Source organism: Poecile atricapillus, chromosome 5 (assembly GCF_030490865.1).
Source record: "Poecile atricapillus isolate bPoeAtr1 chromosome 5, bPoeAtr1.hap1, whole genome shotgun sequence".
Classification (NCBI taxonomy): Eukaryota; Metazoa; Chordata; class Aves; order Passeriformes; family Paridae; genus Poecile; species Poecile atricapillus.
This window is the reverse complement of record NC_081253.1, coordinates 30866939-30891380: the sequence shown is the minus strand read 5'-3', so window position 1 is coordinate 30891380 and position 24442 is coordinate 30866939. Positions and strand designations below refer to the sequence as shown.

The 24442-nt window shown below is 39.3% G+C and overlaps 1 protein-coding gene across 1 annotated transcript in view; it reads right to left on the bottom strand.

The window, feature by feature from the left end:
- Positions 1 to 23965, bottom strand: part of COL5A2 (collagen type V alpha 2 chain) — a 95224-nt gene extending 71259 nt beyond the window's left edge. The window contains exon 1 of the mRNA XM_058840024.1: positions 23383 to 23965. Within this exon, the coding sequence (XP_058696007.1) occupies positions 23383 to 23485 (103 nt within the window). The 5' untranslated portion in view covers positions 23486 to 23965. The remainder of the gene's footprint in view (positions 1 to 23382) is intronic.
- Positions 23966 to 24442: the final 477 nt, after the last annotated feature.

The window sequence follows — 24442 nt, the reverse complement described above, 5'->3', positions numbered from 1 at the left end:
GTCCCACCCAAAGCTGAATTCCAGAAAAAGGTCATTTCAATTTTACAAACAGCAAGCAAAATTATAGACAGGTTCTGCTAAGGTGACATTAAAAAATTTCTGAATTATAAGATGTCCCTTGTCAAATCTGTACCCTTAACTCTGTAATTCCTAACACTCAGGAAGGCTCTTCTTCGGTTTATTTGTCACGACCTTCTAAAAAAGAGATCTTTGTTATGTTCCCACAGCTGCAGACCTACCCACTGACACATTTTGTGCAAGAAAAAAATGCATGAAGCAAAGTGTAAACAATCCCTTCCATACCTGCTCATGGTGGTTAGAGCCACACAGTCCCCAGCCCTTACACAGAACACTGCAGTTACCTGACTGCACGTGTGAACAAGCCCCATGGAACACCAGACACACTGACCTGCTCTGCTGCTGTCACACTCAAACACAGATTTCATACAGAGCAGTCAGTGCAAGAACTGCACACATCTGTCTGCTCATCTCCCCTGCACATAAACAGAAAACAATCTCCCATTTTGGCTGCATTTAATCTATTGTTTCTGTTACACAAAAAATACAGGCTCAATAAAGTCATATCTGGCAACAAATGTACTGTTCAGTCATGGTTTAGACTTCTAGCAGCTAACTTTTCATAGAATTAAAGATCTTAACGAGCAACACAGCATTATCTGTATTTCAGTTTCATGACATTAACCTCATCTACTATTATCAGCATCAGAATGTTCCTTCTTTTTGTCTAATTCCAATTTTCCATTTCAAAATGCTTTATTAGTAACCAAGTTTTAATTAATTGTGCATGCATTTCCCCAGTTTTCAAGAAAAGCCTAACATCTGCAACATATGTATCAGATGCATCTAATAATTCTCCAGCTCGTACCTTTGCTCCTACATCTTCCTCCCACAAACCATCTGCAGAGTCACACAAAACAATGTAAAGCAACCCACAGCTAATAAATTCCCATTCACTATCAGAGCATCAGGCATTCATCATATACATTGATCCAAAAACACTGAAGGGAGCTCTGGTTTTCTGTATTATCAAGCATTTGAACTCAGTTTACCTTCCCAACTTCTATAAAACAACTCAATTATAAATAAAATGGAGCTCAGGTATTTTGCTGTAAAATCCTTCCCAGGTCATAAGAACATAAAATGCTTAATGATGAGTCCTGGCCTGCTGCCGTTTGCGTGTTTAGTGTCAGGTTCTGGCAGGTCCGCACTACTCACAATCAATCCTCCTCAAACTGAAATCCTGACATATCACGTATCTATTTATGCTGTTTATATAAGGGAAAGCTCTTGGGTTTACTTTCTGCTTGACATACATCTTCACACAGATGAGCTCAGGACTGCTGAGCCCTCATTCCTGCTCCTGCTCTGGATTCCCTTACTAAGTTCTCCTGATAAATCCTTGACTTCCCTCAATGTCTGTCTGTTTGTCAGTGAGAACCTTGCTCTGGGATGCGTTTCTCATGACACAATGCAACTTTCAATTGGTTCATCATTACCATCCCAATACAGACTTAGTGACCGTTAACATGCTTGCTGGTTTTACTCTGTAATCACATCATCATTATTAGTTATCCAATTTTACACTCAAATCAAAAGAACAGGTAAAATAAGTTTTCAGTCAAAAAAATTATTGGCATTTTATAAGATTCAAAATATTACATCACATGAATTAGTGATTTAAATGTGGCTGTCAACTATCCTCCAAAAAATGACTGCAGGTTTGCACTTGACAAAAATAATGTCTGAATATTATTTCAAGTGCAAAATAGCCACAAAGACCTATTTAAACAGTGCAAAAGAAAATTCCACAGGCAGACATTCATCAATATATTTGACTTGATTCAGTTGCTTAAATGTAAGTCTTCTGGTGGTATTTTGGATACCAAGGTGTGGACAACCTCTGTGTAGGCCTAGTAGATAAAAAATACTACCTTGCTAAGGTGTGCAAAAGTATGTGTGCATCCAGCAGTCACATGGCTTCACCAGCAGGTTGGGTCATGCTGCTGTGCTCAGGATTGTAACTGGCACTGGTTTGCAAGCTTCATGCTACTTTTGAATAACCTACACACAGGGCTGGGAGGTTTTTAATATTTGCAGCATAACCTGTGTTTTGGTTTGACTCAACTCCAGTTTCAGCTTGCACATGTCTGGCTTTGCAAAAACCTGATGCTTGAATTCAAACACAATCATTAGATAATCTTCCAGTTGCAAAATTATTTAGAGCCTTAAACCATAATTTGTTTTTTCTTGTATTACGAACATGAAAATCATTTACCAGATGCTTATTTTGAGTAATTAACATGAACTATTTGCTATAAATTTTAATGAAGTTGGAAATACTTTGCTGGCATGTAGTGCCTTCCAGAGAAAAGACAGTATGTTGACTAATTCTGAAGTCATTAAAACATTTGATGCAGCATGACAGATAATGGAATCAGGGACACAATTTCTACACATCCTGCCTAAAAACTACTAATGCTAATTACTCTCAGATAACTCTTTTGACGTTTATTTTTTCCTGATGATTTCTTTTTCTGTTCATTGAATTAATTCAGAAAAGACAGACTTTGTGATGTTTCCTGCACCATCTCCTCTTAAGATCAGGATCCTTAACTTGTATTGAATAAATTCTGTACTATGCATATATGTATACATTCTAAAGTACTTCAAATGTACAGATACAATTTGAGCATGCTATCTTTTTAGTTATGATTAATATTCAAGATAATTATTTAATAAATTTATAATATAAGGATATTTTTCCATTGTACCATGAAACAGCAATTTGAAAATTACATTTAATTTACATAAAAAATTTTGAAATGTAATTAAATTCATCAAAGGATATTAAATGCTTTTAAGTTTAAAAAAAACCCACAACCCTAGGTTATATAATATTACTTTGTTCCTATATTACAGTTGAGGAATGTGTAGTATTTGAAAGTATTTGTCCCTTGTTTGTGGCTGTTCAGCTGGAAAGACTTCTTTTATTGTTGTTTTCTAATGAAATGATGTACAACCACCACTCGACCTGAAGTAAAAAGGGCAAATAAATTGCTTCTTTCAAAAATTCAGGCCTACATGTCTCCCAATTTAGAACACTGAAATCTTTACCTCTCCAAAATAGTAGGCCCATTCACCCTGAGATACTGTGAGGACAGCTACTCATCAAGTACATTCCTTGCTCCTTTTTTTTTTTGGCAGGCCAACTAGAGGTCACTTTGCAGAAATTTGACCTTAGTCTGCACTAAGTTGGAAAGATAAATTCAACTTTCTTTTTAGCTAGATTCTATTTGACACCTGATTTGTGTAAATTAATAGCTTTTATAAAATTTGAAAGCATTTTCAATATCAAACTGAGAACTATTACTTTGCTCAGTTTACTTGCTTCTCCATAGTAACAATAATGATTATTTTGGTGTTAATGTTATGATGGAAGTAGGACTCCACACTTCTGGCAGGTCCCATCTAACACAAGATATTCTATGAGTCTGTAATCATTTCACCATTGCTTGCCTAACCATACACTGTGAGAAGACATGCACTTCTGTTTCCTGGAAAGAAATCTGTTCCCAGAACTTTACAGAAACGATACTGTTTTATCTGCCTCTCTGGTCATGTCTTGAAAGTATTCAAGAGGACTGCACTTAATTTCACCTGATTTTGAAGGACAAGAAGTTAAATTTGCTGAGTATATTTTGCTATTTTTTTTAAGGTATTTTAGAGATTTTCTTTAAATGAAGTATCTCTTACTTAGAAATACAGCTACATCACATGCAACATTAATAACACTGGTATTGAAAGGACACATTCAACCACCTACCTTTCATCCACTGGAAAATAAAGAAAAAACTGGTTTTTTTCTGAGATGCTCCACAAGTATGTGGGTTTGGTTTTTTTTTCTAGTTTTAATAGAAAGTGATCAACTCTTCACAGCCAGAACAATACACTGCATGTCCTACTTTTGTCACCCTGAACAAACTACAGCTTGATCCTGACAGAAGACAACAGCCAAGCAAAGGTACTACTTCAGTCTGATTTCATCTCACAAGCAATTATTAAACACAAAGGTTTTGGTAGCTTTCCTCACAGGAATTCTTTTGCAAGGACATTCCATCCTCTGGCATGGTTGTTGCAATGGACAAAATTGGTTCTGGCTGCCTCAAAGGTGCTGAAGTTGACTCCAGGTGGAAACCCCCATTTTCATGCACACACACTCCCCAGGTGGGGAGTTCCAAACTTTCTAGGTGCACTTTTGGAACAGATTTTACTCTCGAACACTACACAGTAACTTTTGCTTATTTCTTCTACTCTATAAACTTTATCATTAGTCCCCTCCATAGCTAGGAGAAATGTTTTCTCCACATTAAACCTTTGTCACATGGAAAGAGGATCAGCTGCTACACAGTTACTTACATTATTTTCTTCATAACCAAAGAGCCCTCACACTAGGATAATACAACTTCTTGTTGTTGTTTTAATTAAGCATGTATGTTTACTCTCCAGAATTACACGCCAGAACCTGCAGTGTTTTTTCACTACACTGGTGTGACAAGCATACTTACAGTGAGAAATGTTTCCAAATGAAGAGCTACACTTTTAATTCATTTATAAACATACAGAAAATCATTCTTCTTTAAGGGGCGTCACCACCATTACACCCACAGTACAAGGGTTTCATCTCAGGTAACTCAGAGTACGATACCTGGATCACTGGAAAAGAAACAGCTGCAGTGTAATACATGGAAAGGCAATTATGGAAACCAATGCGATGCCAAGTTACTGAGCATTATCAAATAAGGGTCTTCTCCTGCCAACTATAGGAGAGCACTTTAATCCATAGCTATAAAAATAAACACCCCAGCCCACAAAGATTAACAGTGCTTCCTGCCTTTCTGCACTGGCTACAAAATATTTTGATTATACTTCTGTCAGGATCTAATGGAAATACAGAAAATGCTTGTCAGAATGGAATTTTAGAAAGCTGATGTCAGTATCATATTTCATATTTCCATTTTCCCAAACTATGCTTATCAACTAGGGGGGGGAAAAGAGGGAAGAGAATTATTTAGAGAAACAAAGAAACAGATCTCATCCCATTATAATTATTCATTAAATACAAAAGCAAGTCATGCCATAAATTCTTTTTTTTAATGCATGTTTTCTTGATTATTTTTGTTCTGGATCACAAGGCATATTATTAACCAATACACAATGTTAAACAATAACGTACATTCAACCATTTTGCTTACTAATTTCTGGGACAATGCCAGAGAATACTAAGCAGCACAGAAATTAGAATATTGTTAAAAAAAGAAAATCACTAAGTTTTAATTGAAATCTGTGCTGATTTAGCACAAGGCTGAAAGAAATACTTTCCTTTTCCCCTCTTTTTCCCCCAGTTCTCCCCAACAATCCAGTGCTGATGTATGATGCTGCAAAGAAAGGAATCAATGAAACAACGTCTCCTCTCAACATGGGACTCAACTCTTCCCCCACTTGAGTTTCACAGCTTGTGAATTCTTTCTCAATGTCCATTTTTCTTGTTTACATATTTTTTGAATCAAGTCAGCAATACTGGAACCATCCATGGTACTGCTTTAGCAAGGACAAAGATCTTCCTTGCTCCAGGGACAGAAGTTAGAGATGCTGTGGGAGGGCTGGGGGGTGCTTATCTCATTGTATTGAGGATTACTTATACAGGGACATCAGCTAAGAAATTCTCCTATGGTAAAAAGCCTGACTTATAAGTACATTTTTGTCTAGCAATTCAATTTGCTGACATAAAAAACTTAGTTTTTCAAAACAAGTTAAATTAGTTTTATATGATTTTCTGCCTCTTTTGTGGAAATACAATTTGACCAGAAGAGAAAGAAATTTTAAAGCATAAGTTATTCCTAAACATTTCCATAAAAATTGAGGGGGGAGGGAAGAAATAGCATCTCACTGTGCCAATATTCACAATGTCTTGTGATTAATAACTCTAATATTCATTCATCAACATAGTAAATGTTTTTCCAACTTTTGCCCCATAAATGCATACAGAGATTTGTTTACACACACTTCAGTATTTGCCACAGTCTATTAAGAAGAGCTGTGTAGCAATCAAGAAATTTCTATGCTTCCAGGAGATTACATGATCTCAAGAAATGTTCACTTATCTGGATATTAATCGTATCAGAAATTGTTTTTCTTGCTGTCTTAACATACAGAAAAGAACAACATGGACATAATTTTCCTAATTTTATTCATTTCAGTGGACCACAAGCTTGATGATATCCCGAAGCTTTATTTAAACAAAACATTTCAGTCAGGAGGAGACAAACAAGCCTCCTACGGGTTTGTTTAGGTAGTACTATTAGCAGTTGTACTAATACCACAAAATCTAAGGCAACACTTGCAGTCATAAGGAGGATTTACCCAACTCCTGAGGGACCAGGCAGAAAGATCTGCTCCCCTCTCAAGACATTCACAGTGGTATCAGTGAAAATACTAAGTTATCTGCTTCTGAATGGGAATTAACACACTGAAACCCATCTGTTTCATTCCTCAGTCTTCATTGCTGATGCAAACTTCACAGGGCTCTAAATTCAGCTGTCTTCCTGTGCAACCTCACACGATACCTGAAATGCATGCACTGACCACTCAATATGAGGATATAACGGTGCCCAGCTTCTCACCCAGGAGGGAAGCAAAGTTATTTTTCATGCTCTCCAATTCAGACAAAGAACTGCAAATCTCAGTAACAACATCACAACTGAATGAGACCTTAATCTAAGCCTTAATTGAGGCTTTTCAGGGCTGTGTTGGATAAGAACCCAAAAATAGCAAACAGTTTGTTGCATTTCAGTTGTTTTTCCAGTTTAGAAGTGTGTGTGCGTTGTGGAAGTCTCCTAATCCCACATTAGAGCCTGGAGGTTAGGAAATATTTCCAAATTCATGCATGTCCTTTACATGCAAGGTAAGCTTCGTAAAGATAAGAATTTCATTGTGTTACTGCTAACTATGATTAGCATTAGATATACACACCACAATAGGAACTCATCAGTCATTAATGCATTAAAATTTTATAGACAATGGGGTAAAACACAGAACATGTAACACACCTGGTCTCTGAATAATCTTGAGATGTTTAGCTTGCATAAATTATTCCACTGAAGTAATGGTAGCACTGTAATTTACACCAGATGAAGACCTATTCCAAGATCTGCCTCTTCCAAACAGAAATGTCAGGAAAGCCAAATGATCTGACTTGACAGTACATTTTTTCATGCATTAGTAACATAAGTATGAAACTGCAATTAAATGAAAAATATACTGCAAAATTATTTGGTGTTGAAAACCAACCCCTGAGAATCCCCTGCAGATGGGACCTTGGTTCAGCCCTGCTCCACCAAGCTTTCCAGAAACATCCTGGGGGGAACTTGGCTGCCAACACAGCACCTTGAAAACCAGAAAACCCAGACTGGAGCTGAGTTTTCCTTGGGGGATAAGGGGGTTGGGTTTTTAGTGTGGAGTTTGGGATTGGGAGTTTTTGAGGCTATCAGGTCAGGAGACAACTGCTGTCCAGTGGAAGCATCTCGTTCCAATCTCCCTGATTAATGTGTACTGAGGATCCCATTCGTATGTCTCCCTCTACCCAAGCATGGCAGCAGCCAACAATCCTTGGTTTCGGTGCCAAGAATAATGTAACTGTACTGTCTCTTAGCAAAGTCAGAACAGTCATCTAGAAAGAACCATGGAGACAGAACCAGGACTGAAATTAGATATCACACCAGCCTCTCCCCAAAATTAATAATCTACCACTCATGCCAAATTATAACTTTATATTACCATAATTCAAGTATGGCCTTTGACAGAAGTTTAATTGCTGGAAAATGTCTATCAAGCGACAGTGGCTAAGAATATAAGTTGTAAACAATTTTTTCTAAAGAAACCAAGACAATCTGAAACTGACAGTTTAAGATCATGAAAGCTAAACACAGTCTATTCCCTTGTCCCCTGGAGAAATGAATAAAAGCAGACCCCTCCATTAATTGGATTTTAATCATAGTTATGCTCGGATAAGATTTTACACTCGAAATCTGAGATTTGGAGCATACAGGGAAATGTCTGCAGCATGCATCAATGACCTTTTGCAAGCGAGTTCTGGTATAGAAACAGGACTTTTCAAATGTCCCAGCATGTTCAGTTCTAGGGGTTTGGTCCAGATCCAAAACTCTGGGCTTGTTTAATAAGGAGATTCCAGGCAGTCCACAGCTGACCCTGGGCAGCCACATTGAAGCTCCAGTTTGCTGACGTGGACGAGCTCTGTGCTGGGGACTGAGTAGGTCCAGATGCTCCTTCTCTCTTCAGAAAGGAAATTATAGTCTATAGAAGAGGAGCTTGGCACAGCCAGCCTTCTAAACTAGGAAATTTCATGATCTGTTGGAATATATTAACATGTACATTTTTAACCCCAACAGAGACCTAGCTTGTCCCTGGAACAAATGTTTGATAGGGGCAGTTTCAGGGCTAAGGGAATGCAAGGAGCTGGATGATTTCACTACCCCCAAGCTAAGGCAGTTGGCAGCTAGTGGTTTTTTGCCTTTTTTGCCATGAATTGTATGGATAATTGATGGCAGGTTGCCTAGAGCCTGGGACAGACCTCCTTCATGAAAGCTGAAGTAAATATATGGTGGCTTGCCCTTATTTCACTGGTTCTGTGTCAAATTCAGGAATTACACAGATTGGCTTGGCATTTAAAGGTACCAGCCTGAAAGAAGGGAGCAGGCTCGTTACACACAGTGGCAGCCTGGGTGTCACCTCAGGATCAGTAACTGCTCCTGGGTCTCAGCATTGACATCAGGCCCAACCTCTTCTGGTGACAGGGAGAAATTTCCAAGCAATTTTCCAAAGAGCACTGGTTACCGAGCACTGAATTTACACTATATACTGCAGACCAGAGGAAAAACAAATAAAACATATGAAGGTCCTAGGAGCTGCATGGTAAAAAAACCAAAAAAAAACAACAACAAAAAAAACCCCTGTAAATACAGGCAGCTCTCCTTCGAACTATTTCAGTAAATAGTACTTCCATTACATGTAAAATGTCTAAGGTTGGTAGCTCAGTGCCAAGCATATCAGAATCAAATTTCCACTTCACAATCACCTTGGTTGTGAAAATAAAATTTCACTGTTCAGAACATTAACTTGAATTACACTTTTCTTACTTTCATGCTGATCTATAAAGGCAAACAATAAAAGTGTACATGTTGATTCTGTTTTTCCAGTGTAGGAATCAGCTCAGAATCATAATTAGGATCAGCAATCAAGCACTGGTTTTCTGTTTGTTTCACTAATGGGAATCAGTACATATAAAAGAAACTAGTTCTCCCTTTTTACCCTCAAATTAATTCATCTACAACAAAAATAAATTTGGAGTGAATGATACAGATGATGTAGTTCTTTCATGGCACAGAATTGAGGGAAAGCCCAGCATAGGGCATAACTAACCATGCATTTCCTATAACTGCCATGTAATTTCAACTTAACTGCACTGTAAGCTCTATAAAGTCCCTCCATGAAGTAAATTTTCTGTGCACACCTCATTGCTGTGGCTGGCTGGATCTATGAACAGTTTGAGGTCAATATGGAAAAGGGCCTCATTCACCACTGGCAAGCTGTCTCCAAAAAGAATACACTCTGAGGAGCCCAGTGATAAAGGCATAGAAACAGAAGAGCCAACTGGTAAGGTACAAAAGCTGTGACTGCTTTATTCAGAACATAATTACCCTTGAGAATCTCTCAAGGGCAATAAATCAAATCCCAGATGCACACCTGGTAATAAACACTCAATACAGAGAATAGCATTGATGTCAATCATCCAACTAGTTATAAAAGAATTTTCTTTCAAACAGGACAGCATACAAAAATGTCTAACAGTCCTTTGCAAAACATCCTCCTGCAACTGAGCTACACAACTGAATATTCCTGCCATTTTAGAGTCAGGACGGAGAGACAATCCTGCCTCAGAAGTGCACTACACAGGAGCCAGGCTATGCTTCACACAGGCTCCAGAACTGGCTTTACAAACGCACTCCCTTTCAATCAGGCCTCAAGCACCTGATGTCCTGGTACCATCTTCTCTAATATTAACTTCTTATGGACATAGGTAATACCTTGAACCAAGTGGGAAACTTTCCTACATAACAACTGATTAATTTCAGGTAATGGCTGAACTATTCACATGTTAGGAAAACAGAGAAATCAAACACCCAGTGACTCAGAGAATATTCCTTAATCAGAAAGGCAAAGTTGGTTTGGATCAAAAAGAGCTGCAATATGTTTTGTTTTTCCTGCTCTCTGTTCTGTTTTTGTACTCTTATGCAGACTGCATGACATATAGACCAAACTGTTCAAGGCATCACCAAATTTTTCCTTTTTACTAGAAAAGGAATATTCATGCCCTGACCAAAAAGTCCACATTAGGGTCCATACTACTCTCATTTCTCTCTGCAGAAAGTTTCTCTGAGTAAACATGGTCTAAAGCTCTGGTGCAACACATGCCATAGGCTTTAGTCACATATGACATGCCAGAAATTTCACAGGCTACAAAAACCTGAATTTTGCAAGCATGTCAGACTCTTCCTCATAGGGCTGTGAGTGTGCTAACACAGGTTCTGGAAAACTCATTATGCATTTAGTTGGACTAAAAGGAGAACATTACCCTTCGGGCACTTTGCATGAAGGCAATCTCATTTCCAAAACCAGAACTGTCTGGTTGCAGGCTCCTACAAGTTTCCCACAGGATGGGAATTAAAAAAAAACAAAACAAAACAACCAACAACAAGAACAGTAGTGTAAGCTAGAACAGAAAAAAAAAAAAAGGTATTTTGAGGAAATACTTTGTGTTCTTTAGTAGTACATCTGTCATTAGGGATAATAGTTAGACCTGCAATTTCTCACAGCCTTAAATCTCCTGCTGGGCTACAAAAATTTATAGCAGAGAATGGCACAAGCCTACATCACCCTCAGGGACAGGAGCTATGTTTAGTTCATTAAGACTTGAAAGAAACATTTTAGATGCCTGAAGATATTGTGCCGCATTGTACAAAAATATAATTGCTGTAACTGCCTCTGTAATAACCTACAAGTTCCACAGCAGATGTTTTTTCTTTTTCATATCTGTGTTCCTGAAACATTGTCATTCTATTCCTAATCAAACTGAAGATAAGTTTTTCAGTGTGACAAATGCTACTGTCAGCCAGAGCTACCTGCAATTTCTTTTATTAAACTTGTCTTAACCAGGCTTGTCCATACCATTTTTTGATGTCTTCTCAGAGCAAGGCAAGCAGTACAAGAAGCATTGTTTTAACAGGACACACAAAGGGCAAGAGAAGCTGCTTCTGCATTGCCTCTAAAATCCCTTGTCAAATCTTTTTCTTCCTTGTGCTAAATAACTCCAGGAAGAAGGAGAAAAGAAAGAACCCTGGGCCCATCCCCCTCAAAAATCTAGCAAACTTATACCACCCCCATCCCTGTGAATAAATCTTGCCTCCTGAGACAAATACTAAAAGAACCAGGAATAAGCAAGATCTAGCCTCAAATGTCACAGTTTATTAAATATCAAAAGGGGTCATAATAATTAGCTATTTGTCTTGCCTGATTGTGATAAAATGTCCTAAAGCTCACTCTGCCACTTCAATAAATTGTTATAATTCAAGACAAAAGCAAAAGCCAGAGGATCAGAGTGCTGGTATTTACATCTCATTGTGAGCTGCATTCCATTGTATAAACAAGTTACTTAGAATTTTCTAAGTCTTACAAAATTCAAGGAGGAATTTCAGTCTTTCAGCCTCTGGAAGGGAGGAGATTTAAAGGGAAAAAAAAAAATATATAAAGAGAGAGAGAGAAAGTACATGCACACAAGAATAAGACTTATTTAGCCATCTCATGAAGCAGTAAAATCCACATTGGGGTAAAAAAAAATAATTCTGATTTTTTGGTTTTGGCAACCAGAAGTATAAGGTGGCAGTTCTGACAAACTAAAAACTAACTTTACTAGAAGCATATCCTTTTGCTAAAGCAGGCCCAGATCTATGCTTTCATAGTAAACAACTGGAAGTCAGAAGATGAACCACTCCATTAATTCTAACCAGACTCAGATTTATTTGATTACACTGGGAAAGAACAGGCATCCATTAAGTCTTTTTTTTCTTGTGTGAGGGTGGAAACAAAAGGACAAACTGGGTACAGATCTTTAAACAGGGGCTCAGCACAGCCTATACCTCTACTGTAATACCCTACAGTAAGTGTTGCACAGTGTCTCCCATTATTTGATGAAGCTGTACATTTCCAGGAGCTATACTCCTGCATCCTAAGACCCTCCCAGCTAATTAGAGTGTTGGTGCATAATAAGTCTGGATAACAATATTATTTAAGAGTACATACTTTCACTCCAACTCGTATTACAGCCTACAGACCAGCTTTAGCTCAAAAGCAGTGCTGTATTTCAGTTATATTTGCAGACTTCTTTTCAGAAGTTTAAACATTTAAGCAATGGGGTAAGTAGACTTACAAGAAAAAAAAAGCAGCACAAGCAGAATGTCTTACTCCTTTTCTCAGGAGAACTCTACTTGGCAGGTAGTACCAACGATGTAATTTGGGCTTTGAATGCAGGGATATGGATGCAGTCATGAAGAGCAGCAGGGTCACGCTCTCTTCCATGGCAACTTGAAATTGCATGCATGACAGGAATTGCTCAGGTGTAATTCCAGTCCCAGTAAAAGAAAGGCAGGGTACTGTCACACCAGAAAGTTTCTTCTCATGGCATTGAGTCACCACTTACTGACATTCACAGGACTCAGACTAAGCCACAGCTGTATCCTGTTAGAAAACAGAGCCATAGGAGCATCCCCTTTGCAGGCAGTCACATTCCCTTCTGCTATCATCACTCCAGCCTAGGGGTCCCAAAGCATTTTTCCAGACAGAGCTACAGATTAGGATTTTAGAAGCACCAAATGCCAAGTCACTCTCCAGACTAAGGCATGCTGAAGTCTGTCTCAAACTTATGCCTTTACTGAATCTCTTGTAGCTTCATGTAAAATTTACCAGAAGTTCATCTATTATATTAAGCATTACTAGGCACATAGATCATCTTGAGATCCCCAAGAGCCTTTACTTGCACGTTCTTCTGTACATGCAGATGTGAGATGATGCAAGAACCTTTACTCTGTCAGATTTCAGCATAAAGCAAACTCAAACCAAAACCACCGAGACTCCTTTGGTTTCCTGTGAAACCAGAAACTGGGCTGTGTTTCTGTACTGATGTTTACTGATGACAGGAAGCCAAATCACGTGCATTTGTGCAAAAATGCCAGTAGAACTGATAAGAGTTATTTAAGATAACTATTCTATTTAATATAACTCACTGCTGCATCATTTCACCTAATCAAATCTTACTTCAGATTAAAAGATCCTGAAGTTTGTTGTCCTCTTTTAAAACAAAAACTGAAGTAATTAAATTTCTCATTCATTAAGAAGAAAATAAAGGTATCATTTGTCTCATTACAATAAATAAGACTATTCATCTGCCTCAAGTTAGGTTCTAAAGTACCCTCCTGAATGCGAGATTTAAATTACCAAATATTTACTTTCCATGTTCATTACATTCAAGCACAAACAAAATAAGCTGCCTGTAAAATAGATAAATTCCATACTGCAGGGGTTTCCTAGGAAACCAGGAAAGGCTCAAAGAAACAGAGAACAGCTGGAGCAAAAAAAACGAAGCCGACTCCAAAAACTAAGTGCTCCATACCTCATTTTAAAACCCACTAGAATTATATCCCTCACAAACATTAAAGCAGTGCCTTTCACGCTGGCTGGCCCTGGCACTCTTCATAAGGGCAAACATGCACAGCCTAAAGAGATCAAGATTTAGCTCTTCTCTCCCCATCATCTCACCTTGCTCTCCATAAAACAGCAACAAACCAAACCACAAAATGTGAGTGTTTTGCTAAAACATGATAAAGCTGCTGAGTGTTGGCATGCACACCAAACAGGATGGCCAGCCCCTGAGAGGTGCCTACTGAAACCTTAAAGCAAGCAGGTGATTCACTAGCCAGAGATTTCTTTGCTGAGGAGCCAGATTCCACTTCTGAAACCAGCCAGCTATTCAACATGAAAATCTATGCCATTCCAGAAATGTATTATTAGCACAATGACTCAGTATGTATATTACAGTAGTACCCTAAGGCTTCATTTGATATCAAGGATGCTTTGTGCTTTGCACTTCACAAATTCATAGGAAGACCCTGCATTTTACAGTGAAAATATAAAATCAAAGCACGCCAAAGTTACTCAAGTTCAGTGTCCAGGTTTAGATGAAATTTTCTATCATGGAAGGAAAAAAAATTTAAAATAAAATCATAATATTAATAATGATAATAATACTTCAATAGAAAAAATTTTAAAAGGACAACTTGTCTAACCTCAGTTCTAATTTTTGAAGTAGGCTCTCAGCACTGCCAGTCAGTTATAATTCCAAGATTCAATGCTGTGACAGCAGCCATACTGTCATATTGGCTCTTCCTTCCCCACATGGCTTCATTTTTCATGTTCTGCTCTGCTTGTCACCAGGCTCAATGCCTCTGACATCAGGTTCTTCCCTTCCTTTGTTGCCGCCAATGTGTGTTCCAGTACTTTCTGCCTCTTGCCAAAGCAAGCATTAAACATCTGGAAACCATCCTCCATTACTTTCACCAGTGAGGTGCATCTGCCTTGCACTGTAGTTCCCATACAGTGGGAAGACATCACACTCATATATATATATATGTAAAATGCACTACATATATTTAACACACTATACATTAAACCACTTTCATCTTTAGCATGCAGTAAGTTACAAACACATGTTACTTTCTTTAAAGATATAAGCATATATTCTGGGGAGCTTTACAGACCAGAACACTCCTGACTTGAGAGAGTTCTCAAGTACAGATATTTACTCTTAGAACTGTGCTCTTTTCCTTGCAGGTGTAATCTTTTTAATATTAGGAACCAACAGGTTTTCAATGCATATGTTATGTGTGCCAGTTTGGGAATTTTAAGGACAAAAGAAGTCACTCCAATGGAAAATTAATACAGAAGAAAAGAACACTTTTTGCCTGTGCCTCTGAAGGAGTGGAAAATGTAGACTATTTCCACCCCTTTTCCAGAGCCTAAAGTCACAACAGGACAATGACCTCTTGGTTGTAAGGAGCTAAGAGCTCCTCGAGAAGTCCAAGTCCCATCACACTCCCAATCCCTCTCTGGAAGTTCCTGCCTCTTGCTTCCTTTTCTCTTCTATTCTCAGAGCTTTGGACACATTGAGGATTATTCAGAAGAATTTCAGGAAGCCTCCAGGAGCCTTTAAGAAGTGAGATAACCCAGCTACTCAATGGTATCTTTCCCACCAAGAGGTTCATCACTGAAGTAAGCAAGAAAGCCAAAAATAGATCCTATTTGGTTTTAAAAAAAAAAAAAAAGTTGATTAGTTTATTGATTATACTCCTTGCTAACTATAATTACAATTCATAATTTGGATCAACTAAATTCAGGGTAACTTCATTGTTCTGAAAAAGCATAGATGGCTTAAAGATGACCAAATGATCCTCATTATTTGGAAAATGAGGCACTCCAGTTGAGGGGGAAAAAACCTCCTACTTTAAAGTAGCCAGAAAACAAGTCATAAATAACTGTCATAGGATAGAAATCACTATGGTAATTCAGCACATTTTTATTAGATCAGATTTGATAGAACCCTGTAAAAGAAGAATTTGTGAAAAGCTGAGTGTAAAACAGTTTATATTTGCTGTTTCTGCTTTAGTATTTTCCTTAAATATTTTTTCTTTATCTACTGGGATGTTTATCCTGACAGGAGACATGAGATTTCAGACTAGAAAATGATTTAATATCAATCAAGCTTGTCTGTGATTTTCTGAGAGAGAGTGAACTGTTTAAACAAAATGCTCCCTCAGCATTTTGCTAATAACATTGAGGTTACCTATGATAATACAGCTGGCCCAAGACAGTTCTCAAACAAGGAACAGTTTCCTTCTGGCTTTTAACTGTATTTTCACTATCATTTTAATGTGAAGCAATAATCTTGGAGCAACTGGGCCAGGACAAACTCACAAATTGGCAGAAGGCAGGTTTAGACTACAGATTAGAAAGAAATTCTCTCCTGTTAGTTGGATGAAGCACTGGCACAGGATGCCCAGAGAAGCCGTGGCTGCCCCATCCATCGAAGTGTTCGAGGCCAGGTTGGACAGGGCTAAAAGCAAGCTGGTCTAGTGGATTGTGTCCCTGCCCATGGCAGGGGGTGAAACAGGATGGCTTTTAAGGCCCCTTCCAAACCGAATAGATCTGTGATTCTGTGAGGACTCTTCTATCTCCCTCAATCTCTTCCTACACTATGCTGCCATCATGCCCATAATCCTGCACTTCACATGGCCAGCTTGCTAAAGGATGCTGGCAAGCACTTAATCACCAAAGAATACTTGGAGAAGATACTGTATGGACCTTCTCTGCCAGACATCTACTGCTCAGCAGGGAGCAGGCCTCAGGGAGACAGCTTACTCTTCTGTTCTTACCCTAAATGAGTTCATGTCCAAAGCTCTGAATTCCTGCCAGCAGTATCAGAGTCACTGTTTGTGTTTCTATTCAGCCACATTATCCAAAGAACAAGGGTACAAAGATTCAAATTAATTCTTTAGTCCTCCCATGCTACTGCTGCATAGTCCAAAGGCTATAAATGAAAAGTAGTGAAGACACAAAACACCATGAAAGCTTTTCAGTATATAAGCAACTTCATTATATCACTCTCCCAACTATACTGCTCACACAAAGCAGCAGAAAAATGCAAATCCTCCAAAGCTCCAATCAAGTTTCTGCTGGCAGGAGCATGGCCGAGGAACAACCTTAGGACAGCTCTCCAAAGACAAGACCTATCTTCAGCAGCAGATACAAACAGAATCCTGAGGGTCTGCATGAATAGGAGCTCCCTGAACAGAGAGCATCCCACCACTGGCCCTCTGACAACCATTCTTAGTCTTCATGCTTATATAACACATGACCTTTCTGCAGCAAATGCGGGTGGGATAGTGGAATAATGGAATTGTTTCTCACTGCAAGAATGAAAGACAGCACAGCAGGCTATGAAAAATGTATGTTGCTTACTAAGGAGAGATAATTATAAGCAACGGTTTGGATATTTTAATTACCACAGCATCATGGCTTTATCATCATCCAAAGCTTCCAGCACATTACTGTTTCCATAATTATAGATCAAATTATAAAATACCCATTTATATGAAAATAATTGTATTACTTCCTATAGTCAGTACCACTGGTTTATCCTTTCTGGTAGTTCAGGAACAGCACTAACTCTTCAAATTTCTCTCAATTTAAGTTAGGAAAAGCACAGAGTCACAGAACAATCCATGACCAAAAAAAAAGTATCTAGAGAAACAGTATTATTTGTACACACACAGTGCACTGATTATATAAAAGACATAAACAATACATGATGCCACCCCCTGGGGTACCTCTGTTCCTGTAAGTGTTACATGACTTATGAGCCATTTTTCTCCAGCTTCAAAGTAACTGGTTTCTCATTTTATACCACAGAAAGAAATACCTTTTCTTTATTAAACTTGGAATTAATGCATCCTACATCCCAGTTCAAATCATACCTGACCCTCTGCACATGACAGTCTCACCAGGGCATTCAAAGACGGTCGAACAAGGTGGGTCTGTTACAGTTTGAGATTTCAGGCGGCGCAACAATCCTTCCTCGTGCTCTGAAAGTTCAAACTCCAAGAAGCCTTTGTCAAAAACTGAAATTCCAAGTTAATCTGATTAATTTATTCATTTGACATTAAAGGATACTAGGGTTTGCCTTGTTGGTTATGTTAAGAACAGGGGTTTTTGTACACAATAAACTGAAGTGCAAGTCCAGTCCCTCTTCCCTGACCCAACTGAGAATCCACTGGATTAGCACTTTGATTTATTCTTTCTAAAGATAATTTCTGAGAAAATCGTATCATCAGGAGTTTACACGCAAAAATGCGTGGGGTCAGAATGACAAACATAAGTGAAACAGTGCACATATAAGGATAGGTCACATGCCTCCAGCTGGAATTTCGACTATTTTTTATTACTTTGTTATTTCTTGGCACTGAGTTTGTTGCCTTCCTCTGTATATGGAAAAATAGTTGTATACAGGCCATGAACATCTGCTCAGTTTTTTTAAAGGATTATATTGTTGCATGAAGATCTGCCTTTGCAGTTTCTGCTTCCCTACACATACACACAAGAATCTGTGTTTCTTTTCTCAAAAAACACCAAAAAGCAACTTATGTGGCAAGTTGACCACTTTTAATTCTTACCACAGAAAAATCATAACTTACAGTTTACCCAGATAGTAAACACAACTTCAACACCAAGAGTTGTTCCTAAGCAGTGTTTCCTAGAAGCATTTATCATCAGTCAAGGGATTTGGTAGGTAATTCTTTTTTTCTGAAAACTTCTAAAGCATTAGCAAGTTTAAAAATACTTCTTTTTAACTACCTTACATTTAAACTATTGTTAAACAGGACCAATCCTGCATGTCTTGCATGAAAAATCCAAGCTGATAGAATGTTATTACAATAAAACAAATTGCAAGGATGAAAAGATCTCACCAAGAAATTAAGACTGAGCATGTCAAAACATGAGTCATGAAATGACCATTTGGTTTCTATGGCAATAATCCATATTTGTAAACATCATGGGGAAAAAACGCCTTCACTAACAAACACAGCATGCAATTACTCCTCAATCACAAAGTATTTTCCAAAAAATCTACAAGCTTAACATGACATGTGGATAGCTTAATATGACCCTCAATTTTCTGTATTCCATAATTTTGAGCAAAGTTTTGCTCAGGCTGAAGAGAAGGAATCCTCTCAAGGAATCTTGTAGAAATTTCTTTGTAGAGTATCCTTCCCAGACTCTTATGGTCAGGAAAGTCAACCTCAAACATTCTAAGTCAATGAATTAGTCCCCACAGAATTATGACTTTGTCTAATAGATACTAGATTCCCATTTGCTGCTTGTTTAGAGCTATATTAATTTCTGTTTTTTAGTTATTTGCCATGCTTAAACCCCCAAACATCTACACCTATGTGCACACACACACATATGTGGATTTTCTCATGAAGAAAACAGAGGTACAGACATAAAAGAACAATCTGGGGATCTGGAACTTTGGGGGGAAAAAATTAATCAGGACAGCATAACCAGGGGATCAGACCTAGACAGAATGGCTTTACGAAAAGCAGGTCTTGCTTGACCAACCTGATCTTCTTTTATGACAAGGTGACCTACCATGGGATGAGGAAACAGCTGGGATGTTGTCTACCTGGAACTTAGCAAAGCTTTGGTCACCATTTCCCATGGCATTTTCCTGGAGAAATTGGCTGCTCATGGCTTGGGTGGGTGCACTGTCCACTGGATAAAAAACTGTCTGGATGGCCAAGCCCTAAGACTGGTGTTGAATGGAGCTAAATCCAGTTTGCATCTGGTCACCAGTGGCGTTCCCCAGGGCTCAGTACTGGGCCCAGTTCCGTTCAGTATCTTTGCCAATGATCTGCATGAGGGGATAACAGCAAGTTCACAGCCAACACCAAGCTGAGCTGCAGCATCAATCTGCTGAAGCAGTGCTGTGCAAACAGTTGGATTAAATGATTTTAAGGGTCTTTTCCAACCTAAACAATAATTCTGAAATTCTAAGCATTATCAGATCCTCACTAAAATTATAACAATTGTAAAAACAGGGGTGCTTACATGCTTTCATATAGAATCATACAATATCATTCTCCTTAGGAACTGTGAGGACTCTTTACATAGATGAAGGACCCATCAAATCTAAAGAAGCATTTGGCACAAATAATAATTCTCTTACTTTCTCATAGCTACACAGGACTTTCACTTGTCATCTTATTCCCAACACTTGCTCTGCTATGAGGACTGTGCAATGTAACAGCATCTTATCTCCCTAAAGATAGTATCAGTGAGAAGATAATGGACACAGTTAATAGCTCCCATTCCACCAGCTGAGCTGTTTGTGTCTCCGAAGTCAGTCCACTCTCCTGTCTCCCTTACATGGTTTCCAGACAAAATGAAAGACCTTGAGAATTCAAAAAAAGGCAAAGAGGATCATTGATCTAAACAGAACAATGACCATTTCTTTTTCTTCCTTGTTCACACTGTCAAACTTTTAAATCAAGACCAGGGCGCACACTGATCTCAGCTATAGGACGGTTGACACCACAAGAGGTGGACAGGAAAACATAATTCAGACAGAGGTACGTTACAAAAACTGGTGAAAACCAAAGGCAAGTATAGGATTGAAGGGAAATATGGGACATGGTGGCAATAAACCACCACTGCCATGCCTACATGCAATTTGCACACAAATCTTATTGAACAAGTTGATTCCCACAATTTCAAATCTGACTGAAGTGTACTGATGTTCCACTAAAGCTGTGTTTCTGATTTATTTTGAAAAACACTTTTACACTCCCAAGGGGATGGGAAAGGATCCCAGAAGCATGCCCTGTTTCTGCTAGTAGTTTCCCAAGCCCTAGGGAAAGAGGAAGGATTGTAGAGTTATGTGGAAAACCCTGTACCAAAAGTTCAGAGCTTTCAGGTATTCAGCATTTAAACAGCACAAAATTTCAGTCACCTCCTGGGCACTTTTTGATCCCACTGCATTTCTGAACTAGATCAGGTCTCTACAAAGAAATTAAAACCATGATCTTTCAGTCCTTCTAGGATTTTGCAGCACTGACCTTATTGATAAATAACTTTTCAATGGGCACATTTAAACAGTCAGTCTCAAAATGACCAGTTTTTCTGTACTAGGTTTGGAAGTGTCTGGTTTTCACATTTTTACATGCATTTTAAGCATGTGAATCATGTAGCACTATAAGCCAAGTGCTCTTGAGCAGAATAGACCAATCTGCAATGGTATCAAGAGAAAAAAAAAAATAATAAAGAAACTGGCATTACTTAAAAGCACAGCAATGGTAAGTGCCAAAAAAATTAAGCAGGATGTTTGGTTTGAAGATGTATTACAGTTCTTTCATTAAAGATTTTTAACCATATTACCTGTTTTATTATATTCAACTTATCTATCAGTATCAATCCCCCTTGATGATAAATTCCGCAACACACTACCACAAAAGCTATTTCTTTCTGCCACTGTGTCTGAGGTTGACAAGCAGTATTCAACCCTTATTTTTTCTAGGATTGTCATGAAAAATGACTGGTACAACACTGGTTTATATCCTTTCTGAAAGTTAGATAGCTTTCTGTAATCTACACTTCCTGAAGTGCCTTCCTTGCATTCCCATATACCTCTAATATTTGTTTATTTGGTAGTACCTATATTCAAGTAGTACATAAATGAATGAGAAATGAAGCAGCTCTACAAAGTCACCTGCAGCAAAATACAATGTTGACTGATGTTCGACTTCTGCACAAATACCAAACCCAAGACAAACTAAGGATAAAACCTGTTCACTCATCAGCATTTGTAGGCTTCAATCAGGAACTAAATGAAAGGTGAAATCCCTTTCTTATGCAATTAAACCAGACCAATGTATAGAATGGACCTCTATCTTTACTGCACCAACCCTCACATCACATTAAAATAGGTTTGAGTTTGGTTTCCTTTTACTATAATGAACATTGGAGAAAGTATGGATAGTAGACAAAAGCTATTAATTCTCTAACAGGAAGATGAGTAAGTGATGTAAGTGTAAACAGATGTTACTAATTTACTACAACATTTTGCTCTCTGACTTACCACGTACCTCTCAGTTGCCTCAACCATCAACACATGGGAAATGCATCCCAAAAGGTGTTGCTACATTACTGCTTATCCCAAAATTTCCATAATTCCAACAGTCTAGTAAATGAGATGTAATAACCCCACACAGAACTCATATATAAGTTTTGCATTTTTTTTAAACAGGCAAAAAGCTAAAATTTTTATTAAATGGATACCAAAAATGAGGTCAGTATTTTCACAAGTGTTTTGTTTGGTATTACATGTAACTGAAAAATGCATAATATATGCCTCCCTTTATGGCAAGTATATGAATTACATTCATACGTTTATATAAAGTGCCCCCTCTATGGGACTTCTTACACAGCTGTGCACGGGCAGGACAGTCTCATTTTGCTTCGTAGAACTAAGGTTTCAGAAATATTGCACTGGTTTATTCATCAGGCTTTGACTCCTCCTCACTTATGCAATCCAGCATATTACTAGAGAAATTCAGTTACAAGAACATTACACGCTTAAAAACACACGATAAATTAAGTGTAAGCTGCAGCGTAGGCTACATCCTACAATGTGCTGGAATGCCCTACAAAGTCCTTTTGTAGGGCATAATTTGGAAAAGAAGCCAGTGTTGCATATAAGAAGCCCAGGAAGTACGTTCAGGAGTACAATAGCTCCAGACTGTCCCATATCAGCCTGCTCACATTTCAGGAAATCAACACAGATCACGACATCCATCCCGACCGATGAAAGAGCACAGTCACTACTCCTGACCGTCAGTGTCTCTCTCGCAGGCACTGAAATGATACTAAACTCGAAGGGCCACCAAGCAGCCGCAGACAGCGCAGGCTGGGCGGGTGAGGCTCGCAGTTGGCCAGCGCTCCTGCCCGCACGGAGCTTGCCCCGCTCCGCCACCCCCGGCCGGAGGGGAGGCTCTGTGCCATCCTCGGCAGCCCCTCCGTAGGAGCCTGGGGGAAAACGAGCCGGAGGAGGAAAGAAAGGAAAATTAAAAGGAGGAGGGGGGGGAGGGGTGAAAAAAAGGGAGAATCCACGTTTCTGCATTTCTCTAAAACAAAGAATGTGAGAAAGCAGATGTAGTTCAGCGCAAACGACTCCACCCTGCGAGGCTTCGGTGTTTACTCTCCCGGCTCCCTTGCCCAGCTGTCCTCCAGCCGCGTCCCAAGCTCTTTCTTTTGTTGGGAACTTGCAGCAGCCGCAGCCCCGCCGGGACGGGACGGGGGGCTCAGCCCGAGCGCCCCGCGGCAGAACTTGGCCTTTGACCGCCCCTCCCGCTCTGCGCCCGCAGCGAGCGCCGCAAACCTCGCTCTTCCGCTCAAAAACCCAAAGCGCGAACCCCTCTCTGCCCCCTTCTCAATATGTGAAAGGAAAAGTTTTACTCTCGTACCCCAGAGGTTTTCCACTCCGCTTATTAGCTAAATCACACAATACACACACTGCATGCAGAGGGGGAGTTACGGTAATTGTTTTAGAAGTAGAGAGAAACTCACCACCTTCATATTCTTCCACTTCTTGCGCTTTTATGGTTACAAATCGGCCTAATAAAGCAGCGAGGATGAAAAAAGTTCTCGTTTGTACCAAGACTGCCATCATGCCTAGATATCAGACATGTATCCCCCCCGGGCAGCAAGAAGTGCAGAATCGTAAGGTTATTTTAGCACCATGAAGCCAGCTGAGGAGTCGTTCTGCCTTTCCGCATCAGTTCCAGGACAAAGTCTGCCAGCCCTCTTTTCAGCACCAGCTCCAGCGCAGTCTGCAAACACTCCTTTCAGGGGATGCAGCTTTAAATAGGAAGAATGCTGCCTCCACTTTCTTCCTGCCCCTTTTCAGCTCGTTCAGGCTCCTAATCATCCACTCCCTGCCAAGCAACAGTCTGATTGATGGTAAATAACCGAATCAGAGCTGGCTTCATTCTTCCTTGAACTTTTCTCTTTACGAGCACACTTGCAGGATATTTTCCTGCTGCCGTGCAGTGCGGGTGCTTCTTCAGGACCGTTTAATAAGCAAGTAAAAGCAGAGTTTTAAGCAGCTGTCAGGAAGAGAAAGCTCTGTTTTACCACAGCCAGCGCACGCTTCCTGGAAATGGAGGGTATAGCCCCATTTGGAGCCCATTCCCTTATTAGGAGCTCGGTCCCTGCCAAGCCGGAGGAGGCTTTCCTCTTCTCCCCTGCTAAGAGCCCCCTGCCTCGCCGTGTTATCAAACGGGACTCCAGTCCCTTGAGAGGGGCTCACACAGCTAAAATAAGGCAGCTTGCTTCAGGAACTTGTAAATAAGCCCCCTTCGCCCAAAGGGAAATAAACATTCTCCAGTTAATTCTTTCGCTGAATAATCTTGCCTCAAATGCCTACGTGCTCTACACTTACTGTCCTACCAGTTGGGAAGACTGTAGGAAATCGCCGGAAGATGCTCTACACTTTTAACACCAGAATGCCCGTTCAAACCATCTAATTACCTGCTTTCCTTCAAGGTTCTCTGCCCCTGTTCCCTGACAAACCTACCTAAGCCCCAGCCTAGTATTTGGCCCTTAACAATGTGCCTTAATTAGCATT